The 14,167-nt window shown below is 38.1% G+C and overlaps 1 protein-coding gene across 1 annotated transcript in view; it reads right to left on the reverse strand.

Moving 5' to 3' along the window:
* Positions 1-14,167, reverse strand: part of PREX2 (phosphatidylinositol-3,4,5-trisphosphate dependent Rac exchange factor 2) — a 223,257-nt gene that overhangs the window by 155,394 nt on the left and 53,696 nt on the right. The window contains exons 2-5 of the mRNA XM_024572341.4: positions 10,288-10,359; positions 8,846-8,968; positions 6,211-6,315; positions 3,033-3,134 (exon numbers count right to left, since the gene is read on the reverse strand). Coding sequence (XP_024428109.2) covers positions 3,033-3,134; positions 6,211-6,315; positions 8,846-8,968; positions 10,288-10,359 — 402 coding nt within the window. The remainder of the gene's footprint in view (positions 1-3,032; positions 3,135-6,210; positions 6,316-8,845; positions 8,969-10,287; positions 10,360-14,167) is intronic.

Below are 14,167 nucleotides of genomic sequence, written 5' to 3' on the forward strand. Positions count from 1 at the left end.
GGTGCCATAATTTCAAAAATAATTTAAGTGCCTTATTTTCTAATAATTTTTGAAGAAACTACAAAAACATGTCATAAATAAAGTAAAACTTTTAAAGAACACCTAGTCTAGCAGAATAAATAATTTATAAATTCCACAATACTCCATCATTAAAAGAACAATTTATGCTGTTTTCACAAATTACTCAGGTTTATTCTCTGCTATGAATAAACTGCCATATATCCTTCAATAGCTTTATTTTTGTTTTTTGTTTTGGGACAGGGTCTGTTGGCTTGTTATTCATAGTTTGTTTGTTTTTTCCATTCAGGATATCAGAACTAAAGTGATCTTTAATCTTTTAAATGTATTAAAAGGTCTTGTTAGTTGTTTAGAAACACAAAATTAAACATTTTCACCCACTGTCTAGACGGCTGTGACCACATTGCTTTTTAATTAGTCATTTGTTTCCTTACTCCACTGCCGTCACCATGCAACTAACACAATTACAGAAGTCCTGAGGCGAGTCGCTGTAAGAATTTCCTTAATTCTGAACATACAGTGGGAAAATATGCAGTTGCTATATTCTCTGGAGGTCTGCTATTTTTCACAAATTTGCCATAAACTTTGACCCTGCATTCAATGTGTTCAGACTCTGTTCTTCAGAGTAAACACCAAACGAACGTGCGTTAAATCACTCCCAAGACAAGGTTTAAAAGTTATGCTGAATCACAAATACATAAGAAAGATAGGAGACCTTCTCCAGAAATTCTGAAGAGTAGAAATATTTGTAAATCATGTGAAGAGATCAAGCCAGTTTGCAGGATACGAGATTTGGAGCCCTGTGGAACTGTGCCCGGCGAGTATCTATGGAGTCTAGACATGAATTTAAATCGTGTGAAATAATGAGAGAAATGACTAGTACAATCTTCTTTCAATTACCTGCCTGCCATGCACCCTGTTCTGATGGGCCAACCCAGTAATTTCAAACTCCACAAATGAGACCAACACATCTTTTCTTTAACACACAGCCTAATCCCACGTTTTCCTCTGAGTAAACAAAGCCCTCCAAAATCAAAGAGAACACCAGCACAATTTTTCAGCTGCTGCTACTGCCAGAAAGAAAAATATCAACACCAACATATCTACTTACACAGGTAAACATTTCTTCATGTTTCTCTGTGAAAATAATCTCCCCCAAATTGGAAAAGACGTCATCTCTCCACTGCTTAAAGATGCTCTGAAAGAGCCTCTTTTTTCCTAAGTAAGGACTTGTCCATGATTCTAGCTTTTGAAATGCTGGCTCAAGCACCTGAGATCATCCTTATCGGAAAGGAGGGATTTAGGACATAAAGCACTTCTCTTAAAATCACTATGCCTCCTGACTTTTGAAACAAACAAATCCCTGGGACTCCAAAATGTGGGCCAGGAAGAACTGCAGTGATGAGTACACATGCAAATCTCAGCCACCTTGTTGGAGGTCCGAAGGGACCTTAGGGACAGGAGGCACATCTACACCCGTCCTCCCCATCCTCCCGCCTGTGTGAAAACTCTGCAGAACTTGAGATCTCTAAGTTAGCTTCTCTCTATGGCTTCCCAAGCAACTTGACTTGCTTTTCGATAAGAAGAGATCCTTTCAATGAAATTTTACAAAGAAACCCAATTTATGCAGCTGACAAAAGTCATAGTAAAAAGGGTATTTTTGGTTTGAATTCGTAAAATTTATTTCTCAGAAAGTAAATCAATAAGAATACCAATTAATATGTCCATGACATTTCTGAGTATTTTTAAATTTGGATAACCAAGTAATAATTAATACATTGAAATAAATCAGAATCAAATATGTATGAATAATAATGGCTAACATTTATGGAGTATATACTATGCTAACTGGTTTATATTAAATAGCTCCATTAATTATTAGGTAATAATTTATATATGCATATATATAAACATACAAGATATGTATATACATACATATACACATTCTTGTGTATTCTTGTGGGTATATGCTATAATTTCTTCTTCTTCATCATCATCATCATTATCCTTTCTTACTCACAAGTGAAAACCCAAGGCTTTAAGAGATTAGATTGTGTGTTTAGTCATACAGCTGTAAGCAGAACACTTTGGACTTGAACTCGGAAGTCATGTGCTCAACCATCACAACAAACTGCCTATCCTGAGATAACAGTTCCAAAAAACATCATTTCTAGAACTACTGTTCTCATCTATTCATAGCCCCCTGCAGTATAAGCAATAATTAGTACTTCACAATGTTTCTCATAATAGAAATGTTGGTCATTATAATGAGGCAATGTCCCTACAACCATTCAGGAAGCATTTCCTATCTCCCAGAGGCAATGTTTTCTTGACCTTGTCATTCTACGCTCATCATCTACTGCCCCGTGTGACCCCCACCATTCCCTCTCCTAATGATTTAAAACCAGGCTCTGAAATTATGTAACTTTGAGTTTCACTTCATTAGCATCAAGAAGACTCTGAATTATGTTACTCTGACCTTTACTTCATTAACACCAATGTTAAAGTAAATCAAAAAATACACCAACTGAGAATTTACTTGAGATAAAGAGGATAAAGTGCTATATAAACTGGTCATAATGTACCTAATGGGATCTATCTTAAAACTAACACCCTTACTCTAAATGAAACTCAAGTATGTTTTCTACAAAGAACCCCTTCTGTTTCTTTTCTTAAAAGATTTGTTTCCTACTCCACATATAAATCAGTGACAAAATAGCCATTTTTAATCGAATTTATTGGGGTGACATTGGTTAATGAAACTACATAGGTTTCAGGTATACAAACCTATAACACATCACCTGTATATTATATTGTGTGCTCACCATCCCAAGTCAAGTGTTTTTCTACCACCATGTATCTCCCTTTTCCTTCTTACACCAGCCCCTACACCAATGACTATGAATGCCCTTTCTTTAGAATGTCAGACTATTTAAAAGAAAAAAACATATTTTAAAGATTATAAGCAAAATATGCAGGTAAAAGGCAAATGCTACAATAAATACATAAAATACCTTTAAAAGAAGAGGGTACTTGCATATTCTTTGTATTGGTGTCACTAAGTAACCTTCCAGGGGGACATCTGTGTTTTTCCGTCCTCCGAGCAGCATGCAGTTCTGGGTGGAAACAGACACCAGTGATTATGTTTTTAAAACCTGAAGCTGTAAAACTTTCTTCCATCATAAAATTTTCTGCTGAGAAGTTGTGAAAGGATGTCTCTATATATCTTCTTTCTCTGAGAAGATCACATTCAGTCACAAACAACATTTACAGGAGAGAAAGAGAAATACTTTTGCCTTTCATATTAGTTATAGAAGCCAAAATGTGTTTTTGGATCTGTATCTTGAAAATTAATTCACATATATTCTCCTGAGTATAAAGTCTAAGGGAAAAGACAGAAACAGCGATAGAGATGGAGAAGTAGATAAATGGATGAATGGATGAATAGATGGGTGGATGGATGGAATAAGTGAATGGCATGATTGGGTAGGTTGCTGGGAGGGTGGGTGGATAGATGGATGGATGGAGGGATGGGTAAATAACAGACAGATACATAGATGTATCCTCCTTATAAACAGAGGTAGTGTTGTTTTGCCCAACAAGCCTAAAGACAACTGGGTTCCAGGTGTGCTCTGCCATTGACTAGTGATGCAACTGGGTTGAGATATGGAAGAGTTCTTATTTTTTCCCCAAAGCAATAGCAAAAGCCAGAGTATCATTATTTGGGGGCCAGTTTCCAAGCCCCAATTCCCACATTACAACACAGATAGGACCAGGTGACACACGCACACGTACAACAGGAGAGGAGACCTGAGATTAGGGAGTGCGCATCTTCTTGAAGGGCAGCATGCATGTCTACCCGTTCCACCACAGGGAGATTTGTATCCCTGAGACTGTGACACAAACATGATTTAAAAGATGAGCAGAAAAAGGCAGTCAGTTCCTCGGATGAGAAAGTGTGCAGAAACATGAGACCCATGGAGAACTGCCTCCCAAGACAAACTTCTAAATAAACAATGGATCAAAGAAATTACAAAGGATACTAGACATTTTTAAAAACTGAATGAAAATTAAAACACATGTCAAAATGTATGGAATGCAATTAAAGCCACGTATAAGGCAAAATTCAAAGCTTTAAATACCTATAATTAGAAAAGATAAAAAGGTCTTAAAGACTCTCAACAAACTATAAAATGGAAATTCCTCAACCTGACCCAGTAAAGAACATCTACAAAAAAATCTACAGACATCATACTTAATGACAAAAAACTAAATGATGTCCCCCAAAGACAAGAGACAAGGCAGGAGTGTCTGTTCTTACCACTTCTATGCAAGAAAAAAAAAAGACATCCACATTGAACAGGAGGAAGTAAAATTGTCTTTATTCTCAGATGACATGATCTTATATGTAAAATATCCTCAAGATTCCCCCAAATCTTCTAGAATTAATACATGAATTTAAATCACAGGATGGAAGAACATAGAATCTATATTCTATATTCTAAAGAATATAAAATATATAAGATACCAGAATACACAAATTTCATTTAAATTTCTACATACTAGCAATGAGTAATCCAAAAATGAAATGAAGATAATTCCCATCATGATACCATCAAAGAGAGTAACGTACTTAGTAATAAATTTATCAAAATAAGTATAAGATGAATACAGATATCTTAAATATGACAACAAAAGCACAGCCATAGTGGAAAACATGTAATATATTGGACTTTAACAGAATTTAAGACATTTGATCTTCAAAAGACAACATTTTTATTTTTTTAAAGATTTTATTTATTTTTAGAGAGAGGGGAAGGGAAGGAAAAAGAGAGGGAAAGAAACATCAATGTGTGGTTGCCTCTCACATGCCCCCGACTGGGGACCTGGCCCACAACCCAGGCATGTGCCCTGACTGGGAATCGAACTGCTGACCCTTTGGTTCACAGGCCCATGCTCAATCCACTGAGCTATGCCAGCCAGGGCCCAAAAGACAATATTTTTAAATGAACAGACAAAACAGACACTGGGAGGAAATATTTGCAAATTATGTCTGATACAGGAACGGTTCCCAAAACAAAGTTATAGCTCAATATAAGATAAACACTGCAGTTTAAATAAGGGCAAAAGATATGAGAAAGCATTTCACCAAGGAGAATATATGAATGACTAATAAGTACACGAAATCATGCTTAATATCATTGGTCATTAGAGAAATGCAAATAAAATCACCTCGAGATACAATTACATGCCCACTGGCAAGGCTGTAATCGGAACTTACAATACCGTCCGTGTGTTGGCAAAGATACAGAGAAACTGCAGTCCTCATACACTGCTTGTGGACATGGCACAGCCACCCGGGTAGTTTCTTAAAAAGTTAAACATAAACTTACTATGACCCAGCAATTCCACTCTTAGTATCTACTAAGAGAATGAAAATGTATGTCCACACAAAGATTTGTACAGTACATAGTGTTCATAAAAGCATTATTGGTAATAGCGCAAGCTGAACATTTCCTGACTTTTCTACACTAACAAATCCCTTTCTCTGAAATGAGCTTTCATAGGCAGTGCCATGAGGTCCACCACAATCACAGTCACTTGCTGACCCAGTGATCATATCTGGCAGTGGATAAACAAAATGGCACCGCCACCCAATGGAATAGTATTCAACAATAAATTTGAGTGGAGTATAGATACATACTATAACAAGGATGAATCTCGAAAACCTTTTACTGAGTAAAAGAAGCCAGGCATAAAAAAGTATACTTTGTGTGATTTCATTGATACAAAACCTCCAGAAAAGGCAACTCTCCAGAGACAGAAAGCAAACCAATGATTGATGGGAGAGGAGATGGACTATAAACAGGAATGAAGGACTTTTGGGGGTAATGAAAATGCTCTAAAACTTGACCATGGGGACGGCTGTTCCACTCCACAATCTGCCCACTGGGAACTGGTGGGATTCACAGACAACATAGAATCAGCCAGGAGAGGGCATTACCAGCGCGTCCCCACTACCAGCCTCTCCCAGCTCTCGCTTCCTACATTATCAGAGGACTCTAGCTTCCTGGGCTGGGTGTGCTAAACGAGCTGTCCCACAGCGGTTTCGAGACCACATGGATGCTGTCCCTTGGCGCTTGGTGGGCCCATCAGCAAATAGCAGCACATGCTAACACATAATATTCTTACCAAAAGGAATGTCCGGATGGTTCTAATTTTGTTAAGTTCAAGAAGCAGTTTTTGTGCCTTCTCATGGTTACTGCAATATTCATCATAGATACGGAACTTGTCTTTCTGCAAATTCAAGTAAGAATGAGTTAGAGTCATTTTATTAGCCACTTTGAAATATTAACCTGCGTGATGTTTATGAACCAACTTTATTAAGTGTTTACTATATTTTACGAGCTATACTGTATGTATGGATAAATACTTTTCTTTTCCCTGATCCATAAAGAATAGCCTTGGAACGAAGCTATACACATTAATTATTATCCAATATGATGTGTGCCACAGTAAGTAAATGAACCAAGTGGAAGCAACTTACAGAAAAGAGAGTCCTTAGCTTTGCTGAGAGCCCTTAGGTACAGTTTTAAAAGGGAAGGAACCTCAGAGCAGGGTCCAGAGAGAGGGATCCGTGATTCCCAGGCAGGGAGAGGGAAGACAGTATTTTAGGTACAGGGAAATGTGTACGCCAGTTTCTACAGAGCTCCAGAAACACAGTGCTCTGCAGCTCACAGGCGCCGGGCTGGGCCGTGTGTTTAAGACAAACACTAACAAACAGGAGAATATTCAGCAACAGGTGAATAAGGTAAGGAAGCCACTGCACATGAGAGGTCATTTCAGAAAGATACAATGTTCGTTTATAAAAATAAGAGAATGGTAGCTACATTTTAATAGCTGTCATATTGTAAAGAATTTACAATGTTATGTAACTCCAAAATACAAAACTAGGAACAATAGGTGGAAATCACAAGGGAGTGATGGCCAGTGATTGGCAGATTCATGATTCAGAGATTTTCTAACAATTAGAGCTGTTACTAAAAGTGGTCAAGTAAAAACAAAATAAACAACTTTCACAGATACTTTAGACAGGATACTTTCAAAACAGGAGGAATTTTGCTATTATGATCTCTCAGCTTTCCTCCATCTGTGAGATTTTCTCTAAATATTTATGATCAATATCTATCAGAGCAGCACCAATCAAGGAGAGAGACAGAAAGTGTATTGATCACATATTAGAACAGAAGTGTGTCCCCTGAAATTTTAGAGACATGCATGTAGAAAGACACACAGACTGCTACGTTACACAGCCAGTAGGAAATGTATTGAATTACTTATTTTAAGAGACGATATGAACCAGAATAAAACAAACTTAAGAAATAGTTTAGCTAAATACATGGATGACAGATTGATAGAGTGTTACAGAGGAAATGGATGTCGGGGTGGAAGATTCCCAAGCGCAGCCCTGAGCTGAGATAGCAACCACTCCAGCTGGCAGGACAGTAGAATTCTCTCGTGCAAGCAAACAGTCTGGGTCCAGTGGACTAAACGCGTCTGGCTTCCAGCCGTACCCCAGGAAAGCACAGCTCATCTTCCTCCACCCAAGGAGCCTCTCCCTTTAATAGAATTATCTTTATGAAATATTTTCTGATTACAAAAGTAACATATACAGAGACTGCTCGCTACAGATAGAGCTATAGATTTAGAAACTACATAGTTACCTTTATAAAAAACTAAATAGAAATTCAAAATAAACAAAAATTGATAGAAAATACTCTTACATATTTTTTAATAAAACATTAATTGTGTAGCATATTTTTAATCCTCACCCGAGGACATGCTTGTTGATTTTAGAGAGTGAGGAAAGGAGGGAGAAAGAGAGGGAAAGAAACATCAATGTGAAAGAGAAACATCCATCGGTTGCCTCTCCACGTGCCTCGACTGGGGACCGAACCTGCAACCCAGGCATGTGCCCTGACCAGGAATCAAACCCTCAACCTTTCTTCGGTTTACGGGACGACACTCCAACCGAGTGAACCACACTGGCCAGGGCTACTGCATTTTGATAAATATGGATTCAAATTATTATTCTGAAAATTAGCATCAGTGGAATGGTATAAATAGCACTTTTTTGAGATAAGTATTTTTTAGTTCTGAAAACAATTTTCACCATACAGGTGGGCTTTTCACTTTGCAAATCAACTGCATAATTTTTTTTCAGCTGTTGTGTCCAAAGTGATAAAAATGACCATAGAAGCATGAGGTGTGATGTGAAATAGGTAAGTACACATGTGTACTGACTTATTCTTCTGCACAGCTCGGCACACCCTTCTGAGAAACCATCCTGGAGGGAAATCCAGACACAGACATACGTGTGCCTCTGGTGACCGGTTTGCTCACCTCCAGGTTTGTCAGTTGATTAACAAGGGAACGTTTTGACTAATCAAAGGCTCCTCACGCCATTAAAAGAATAAGAATGTTCTGCCTCAAGAGAGAAATGCTCTATGTTTGAGAGAAACATAAAAATCCATTCATTATGAACAGCCTGAATATTCATTAGAATTCAAAGCTACAGGGGATGCGGAGAACTAACTTGTTGGGGAAAAGAAAAGACTGTTTATTCTTCGCTGAATAAAATGGATGATGTGAGGCACTCTCCCCTTTTCTGGTTCCAAGTGGAAGATTTCATTGGCCTTAAAAGACCCCAAACTTTTGGTGTCAGATTTTACTTCTAATGCTGAATTCCCACACCCTACTAGGCCAAAAGCTAAACCCTCAAATGTAGGCGGAAAGAGCTTTTAAAATAAACAGAAACTTATCCTACAAAGTGAAGAAAGCAGGTTCCCACTTCTTGCTGAGCACTAGGTTCGGGATGTAAGCATTCTTCCACAACTTGTAAGAATTCCTTATGTACTGCGAGGATATCTTCAATGTTTGAGAACAGTATCTGTAAATAAATGAACGTGTCAGTAAGTGCAATAGTGAAGCAATTAAAAAAAAAAAGAAATCTATGCAAGTATAGTATTCTGTTCCAAGCTGAAAACTTCAGTGGATAGCTATCTACCCCTCATCCATTCCTTCCTCCCACCCAGCGGGCAGAGTGCCAATTTTGGCTGGACATCCTTTCTACTCCCACACAGTGTTGAAAACCAGGACCTATTCCTGGCTCTCAGGAAAGCCTGAGTCACTGAATCCAAGCATGGTGGTCTCACCCCGTTAATAAGAATGGGCTGCAGGTAAAACAGGGCAGGCAGATTGGCTGGCCTGCTCTTTGATCCTAAGAAGGGCATCCTGGAATGGACAGCCCTTTCCACCTCTGGAAAGGTGCCTTTGTCTGGACAATTCTTATATCGTTTTGCAGTTGTGGGAAGAGCCAGTCCAGGGGCAAAGCTGATAACCTGAATGGAAGAGGGAAGAGCTACAGAGAACCTGGCAGCAATCTTATTAATCTCCCTGAGTCATTAGTCCAGAGCCTGCTCTTCCCTCTGGAGGTCCTACTACGAGAGCCAAAGGATCTTCAAGTCAATGTGAGTAATAGGTGCCTTTTGCAACCAAAAGCATGCAAACTAAATGGTAAGAGGATTTAAAAGTTAGTAGTGAATTTACAGGGAAATAAAGTAAGGAGAGTCTACAAATTCCTTGCAAAGTTTTTATTTTCAGTAAAGTAAAATAGCAGGTTAGCATCAAAAATAAGTATTAATGACAATTTATGCAACCTAACTGAGTAACAATGACTATAGCAAAATTCATTTTCATTTCCCATCCTTTTCCCCCAAAGCTCTTCAGAATCACCCTTCCCTGCAGTTTAAAAAGAAATGCTTATCCATTTGTTTCTGAGTTGCAGATATGAAGGCTTTCTTTTCTGCACCGATGGACCATCCAATTCATCTGTTCTTTAGAGATTAAAGGCTGGAAGCTGCATCTGCTCCCATCCTATCTTCCTGAGCCACCTCCAGCAATCATCTCACACAGAGCTCAGCGCCCTGCCTCTCACGGATACTAAGGTTCTTGGTCTCAGGTTTCTTTTTCTTTCTCTTTTCAAACTTTCTCAAACCATTGGCAAAAAATAAACTCTCTACTATGTCTCCTATTCCATCCTCTTAATCCCCATTTCTTTTTCCAAATTCTGGTTTTCCTTTTTCTAATTTTCACCCACACAAGTGAATGGCACAAGAACTTATGCTGGGACTGAAGAAACCTCCTGCAGATGAAATTGAGCCAGGGGAAAAGCTGAGTTTGGGCTGAGGGCGGGCTGTACCTCCTCACCTTCACTGTTTCCTCTGTGACGTTTTTGTCAACTTTTGACGCTGCCCATTGGTTCATTCGGTGTAAGAATGCCTGCATGGAACAAGAAAAGATATTATAAAGGTTACACTAGGTTAATAAAATAACTGTTGATCAAACTTAAATTATTTTTTTACAAGAAACCAAAGTTCAAAAATCCAATAATTATTGAATATAAAAGTTTTATTGTAAATGGGGGACTCCTTATGCATTGCTGCTCCTACCTGGGAATTATATTTCTGTTATAGTTTTGGGTCAGGGCCACAAGGGATCACATATATGAGTTAAATTTATCCACTAGAGACTCAAAGTTCTCAGGCAAACATTTGGAGTCAGTTGTTTCCTAAACTTCTAAGTCTTAGGAAGCACAAAAGACCAAAGTCTAATAAAAAAGAAATGGAATTTCTAATGAAAAATAAAAGGGCCAGAAATTCTGAACTACCCCCTTTGGAATTGACAGAGATTGAGAGAGGGAGGCAGGGGAAGAGAAAGTAACTCCTCAAGAAGAGATGGAAGGATATTCCTTCTCTTTTTATCACATCTCCCCCCCCCCCTTTTAGGGAGCCAGAATTTATATTTTTGGGATCAGCTCAGACCTACGGTAGACCAATAAGTTCATCAGCGTTTCAAAGATCTGGACTCATCTAGATGATCACTGAGCTTTGACCCATTGCTAAACAAGCTGTTATTTTTGAAAAGGAAAAAAGAAGAGTAGAATGAGTCATTTATATTGGGCCTTAAAAGAACAAGTTTAGATAGGAAAGAAGAGGAGACTTTCCATCCAGCAAAGTTAATCTGTGACTTCAAAATATTGGCTATTGACTAACTCCCAGGGGAGCCCATTCTTTCCCTTGTCTGTCTTAAGGACTCTCCCCACTGCCTGCCAAGTCAGCATATGACTGAGCAGGGCACAGCTCCCCAGGGCACAGAGAAGCTCCAGAGAACTTCTGGACACTGTATCAAACAAGTTAATGTACCCTTCTCTGGCATAGTAAGCATTTAGGAGATTAACAAAACCCAGGATTGGTCATAATGTTCCAAAATTATCACCTTCAAGAAACTGCCAGGAAGAGTATAAAATGGTGCATTTCCGAGAACAACCTAAAACATAGCTCGTTTTGAAATGGGCATTCCCTTCCACTCAGCAAATTTAACTCTCCAGAAACTTATCCTCAGAAAATAGTCAGACGAGGGGTTGCAGTGTATTGAATACAAAAGTAGAAACATCAGAAATAACATAAATGGATACCAGGAAGGAAAACATTTAATTTATTTTCATACATTCAAATTTTAGAACACATTGCAAAAGTATAATAATAAATGGAATGCTATAAAATTATATATACATGTGTGTATGAAACAGTTGTCTCTAAGGTTTGGTGAAAAAATTTACAAAGTGGCATACTTGATATGCATGTATATATGTGTATACACATACATATATTCACATACATATAAGTATATGTACTTATATACACATGTGTAATGTCAGTACACATGCATCCTGAGAAAAAACATGTAGCATATACCAAAACGCAAGCGGGGGTTACCTCCAGGCAGTAGGAAAGAGACCTTTGTGCACTTCCTTATTTTTAGAATTTTGACTGTGAGCATGTTATAACTTTTGTAAAAAGAAAACAAGACCACTTGAAAGAAACTAAATAAATGAGCCACAAGTCCTTACTCTGAACTTTAGCTTCAGCACCATCTTTATTCCTATTCAAAAAATTCATGTTTCATGTTCTATAACCGCAAAGCTAGCTACATCAGTACTAACAGCTTCAATAGAATAGAATAATTCAGCTGAATTAAATAAAATGAGTAAGAACATATTGGATGTTACCTTAAATTTTCATTTAAAAAAACTGATACAATTTTTTGAACTATTTTCTAAAATTACATTTAATCAGCAATGGAAACACAGGTTTTGGATTTTCTGACTTTAAGAACCCATTTTAATTATTATTAGTGTGTTTAATTTTAGTTTTGTCTTTCTTGAATATTTTGCCACATACTTGTACCAAAAATGCTCTTTAGCCCTTTCCATTTAGTCTTAAAATAACATGGGTCGTTTAGTCGCCCAGTTTACATTTCAGTATTGACCACATAGTAAACAGGTAACTTCTCATGCAAGCAAAGCTTCAACTTCAAGTCTAGATTTATAAATCTTTTCTTCATAGACCGAACTCAGTCATATCCTGAAACAATAATTTAAAGTAAGGAGGTAGTAAAAATGAATCAAATATGAGTTAGAAGGGGAAATGCAAACTAAGAAAGTAAACTTTATCTAACTTTATCTTCTTATCCTCTGACAACATGGAACTTTTTGCTTAACTGTAAATGAAAGAAAACCTGGAACTTACTAGCATTTCTGACCAAGCATCTATTTTCCCAAAGAGCCTCATTTTACACAATAATGAAGGCAGATTTTGGATAGTCCATTGAGAGTGCCAACTTACAAAAACTGGCTGACATGTTTCAGAAAATGTGTAAGTCTTCCTTGATAAATAACATTTTGAGAACCCCCCTTTACCAGCCAGTATCTGTAGAGCCCATTCAGACTTTGGTGATCAGGCCCTTCGTCTTTCTCACATCAGTGGAGAAAGCATGAATACCCTGGCCACAAAACCATGGGAGGGGTTAACCTGCTGTTTCCTCCTCATTCAGTCATTCTCACCAGTCCAGAATTTCAGCAGAATCAGATCATCTTCATTTTAATACAAATATATTGGAAATAAGTACTGGAAAATAGCTTTTAATGCCCATGGTTCTCAAACTTTTCATTGTGCATAAGACTCGGGAAGTTTCTTCCCAATGCAGATTCCCCAGGCTATCCCCAGAAGGTCTGATTCAGCTGACTGGTTTAGGACCCAGAAATCTGCATTTTAAGCAAGCTCCCTTGAATGAAAATCGGTATTCTGATGCAGTTGGCCTACAGACTACATTTTTAAGACCATTTCTTTATTCTTCCAAAGTCTGAAAAAACAGACTTTGAAAAACAAATGAGTCTGGATGAAAAAAAGTGAGTTTATTATTTCACCTTGACTTTCAACTCTGTCAGACTCTAAGCACGGACATCCTCTCACTCAGCCACTTGGAAATGCTAATACCACCCCCACAGAGGACCCTCCCTTTCCCCAATAATGAAAAACAGTCTGGGAGTAAACAGGTCTTAATAATCTCTGAAGGCTGGGGAGACGCAGAGACAGGTGAGCCAGTTAAGAGAGACTAAGTCACGCTGGAAGCAGTGGGGCTCGCAGGTGCCCCTCCAGGTACCTTTCATCTGTCAGGCGTGTCAGCATGCACTCCCACACCAGCATTCCCCTAACATGACTCTGTGCAACGTATTCCAGAGATTACTCTAGCCACAGCTGCCCTTTTCCTGCTCAGAGAGCAGAACTCTTCAACCTGCTCTATGCATTGTTTTCCTCCTCTCATGTGTTTGGTAAAATATGCCAAATGCTATATATTAAAGTTTAAGAAAGCAAAAAAAAGTCACATTTGCTACCAAGGAATAAAAAAAAGGAAGAAAACTCATTAAGATACAACAAGGAGATCACAGAAATCCCCTCTCCCCTTGTCTGTCCACTTGGGTCACTGACAGCTCAGGGTACACCTGCTCATTTCCTCATTTCAGTGCACTCAGTGATCCCTCTCAAGTCATCGTTGCCCTTCGGACTTTTTTCATTTGTCAGGCACACAGAGTAGATCTCTCAAAAGTCTCACAGATTTTAACCCTGTCTAGTTTTAATTCTAGGTATCTGATGCCAATCCGAATTCATAATATTGTACGGGCAGTAAACCTTGTTACCCCTATAAATATTCTACATTCAGAAAGATAAAATAATCATCTTAAAATGCG

The sequence above is a fragment of the Desmodus rotundus genome, chromosome 8 (assembly GCF_022682495.2).
Source record: "Desmodus rotundus isolate HL8 chromosome 8, HLdesRot8A.1, whole genome shotgun sequence".
Lineage (NCBI taxonomy): Eukaryota > Metazoa > Chordata > Mammalia > Chiroptera > Phyllostomidae > Desmodus > Desmodus rotundus.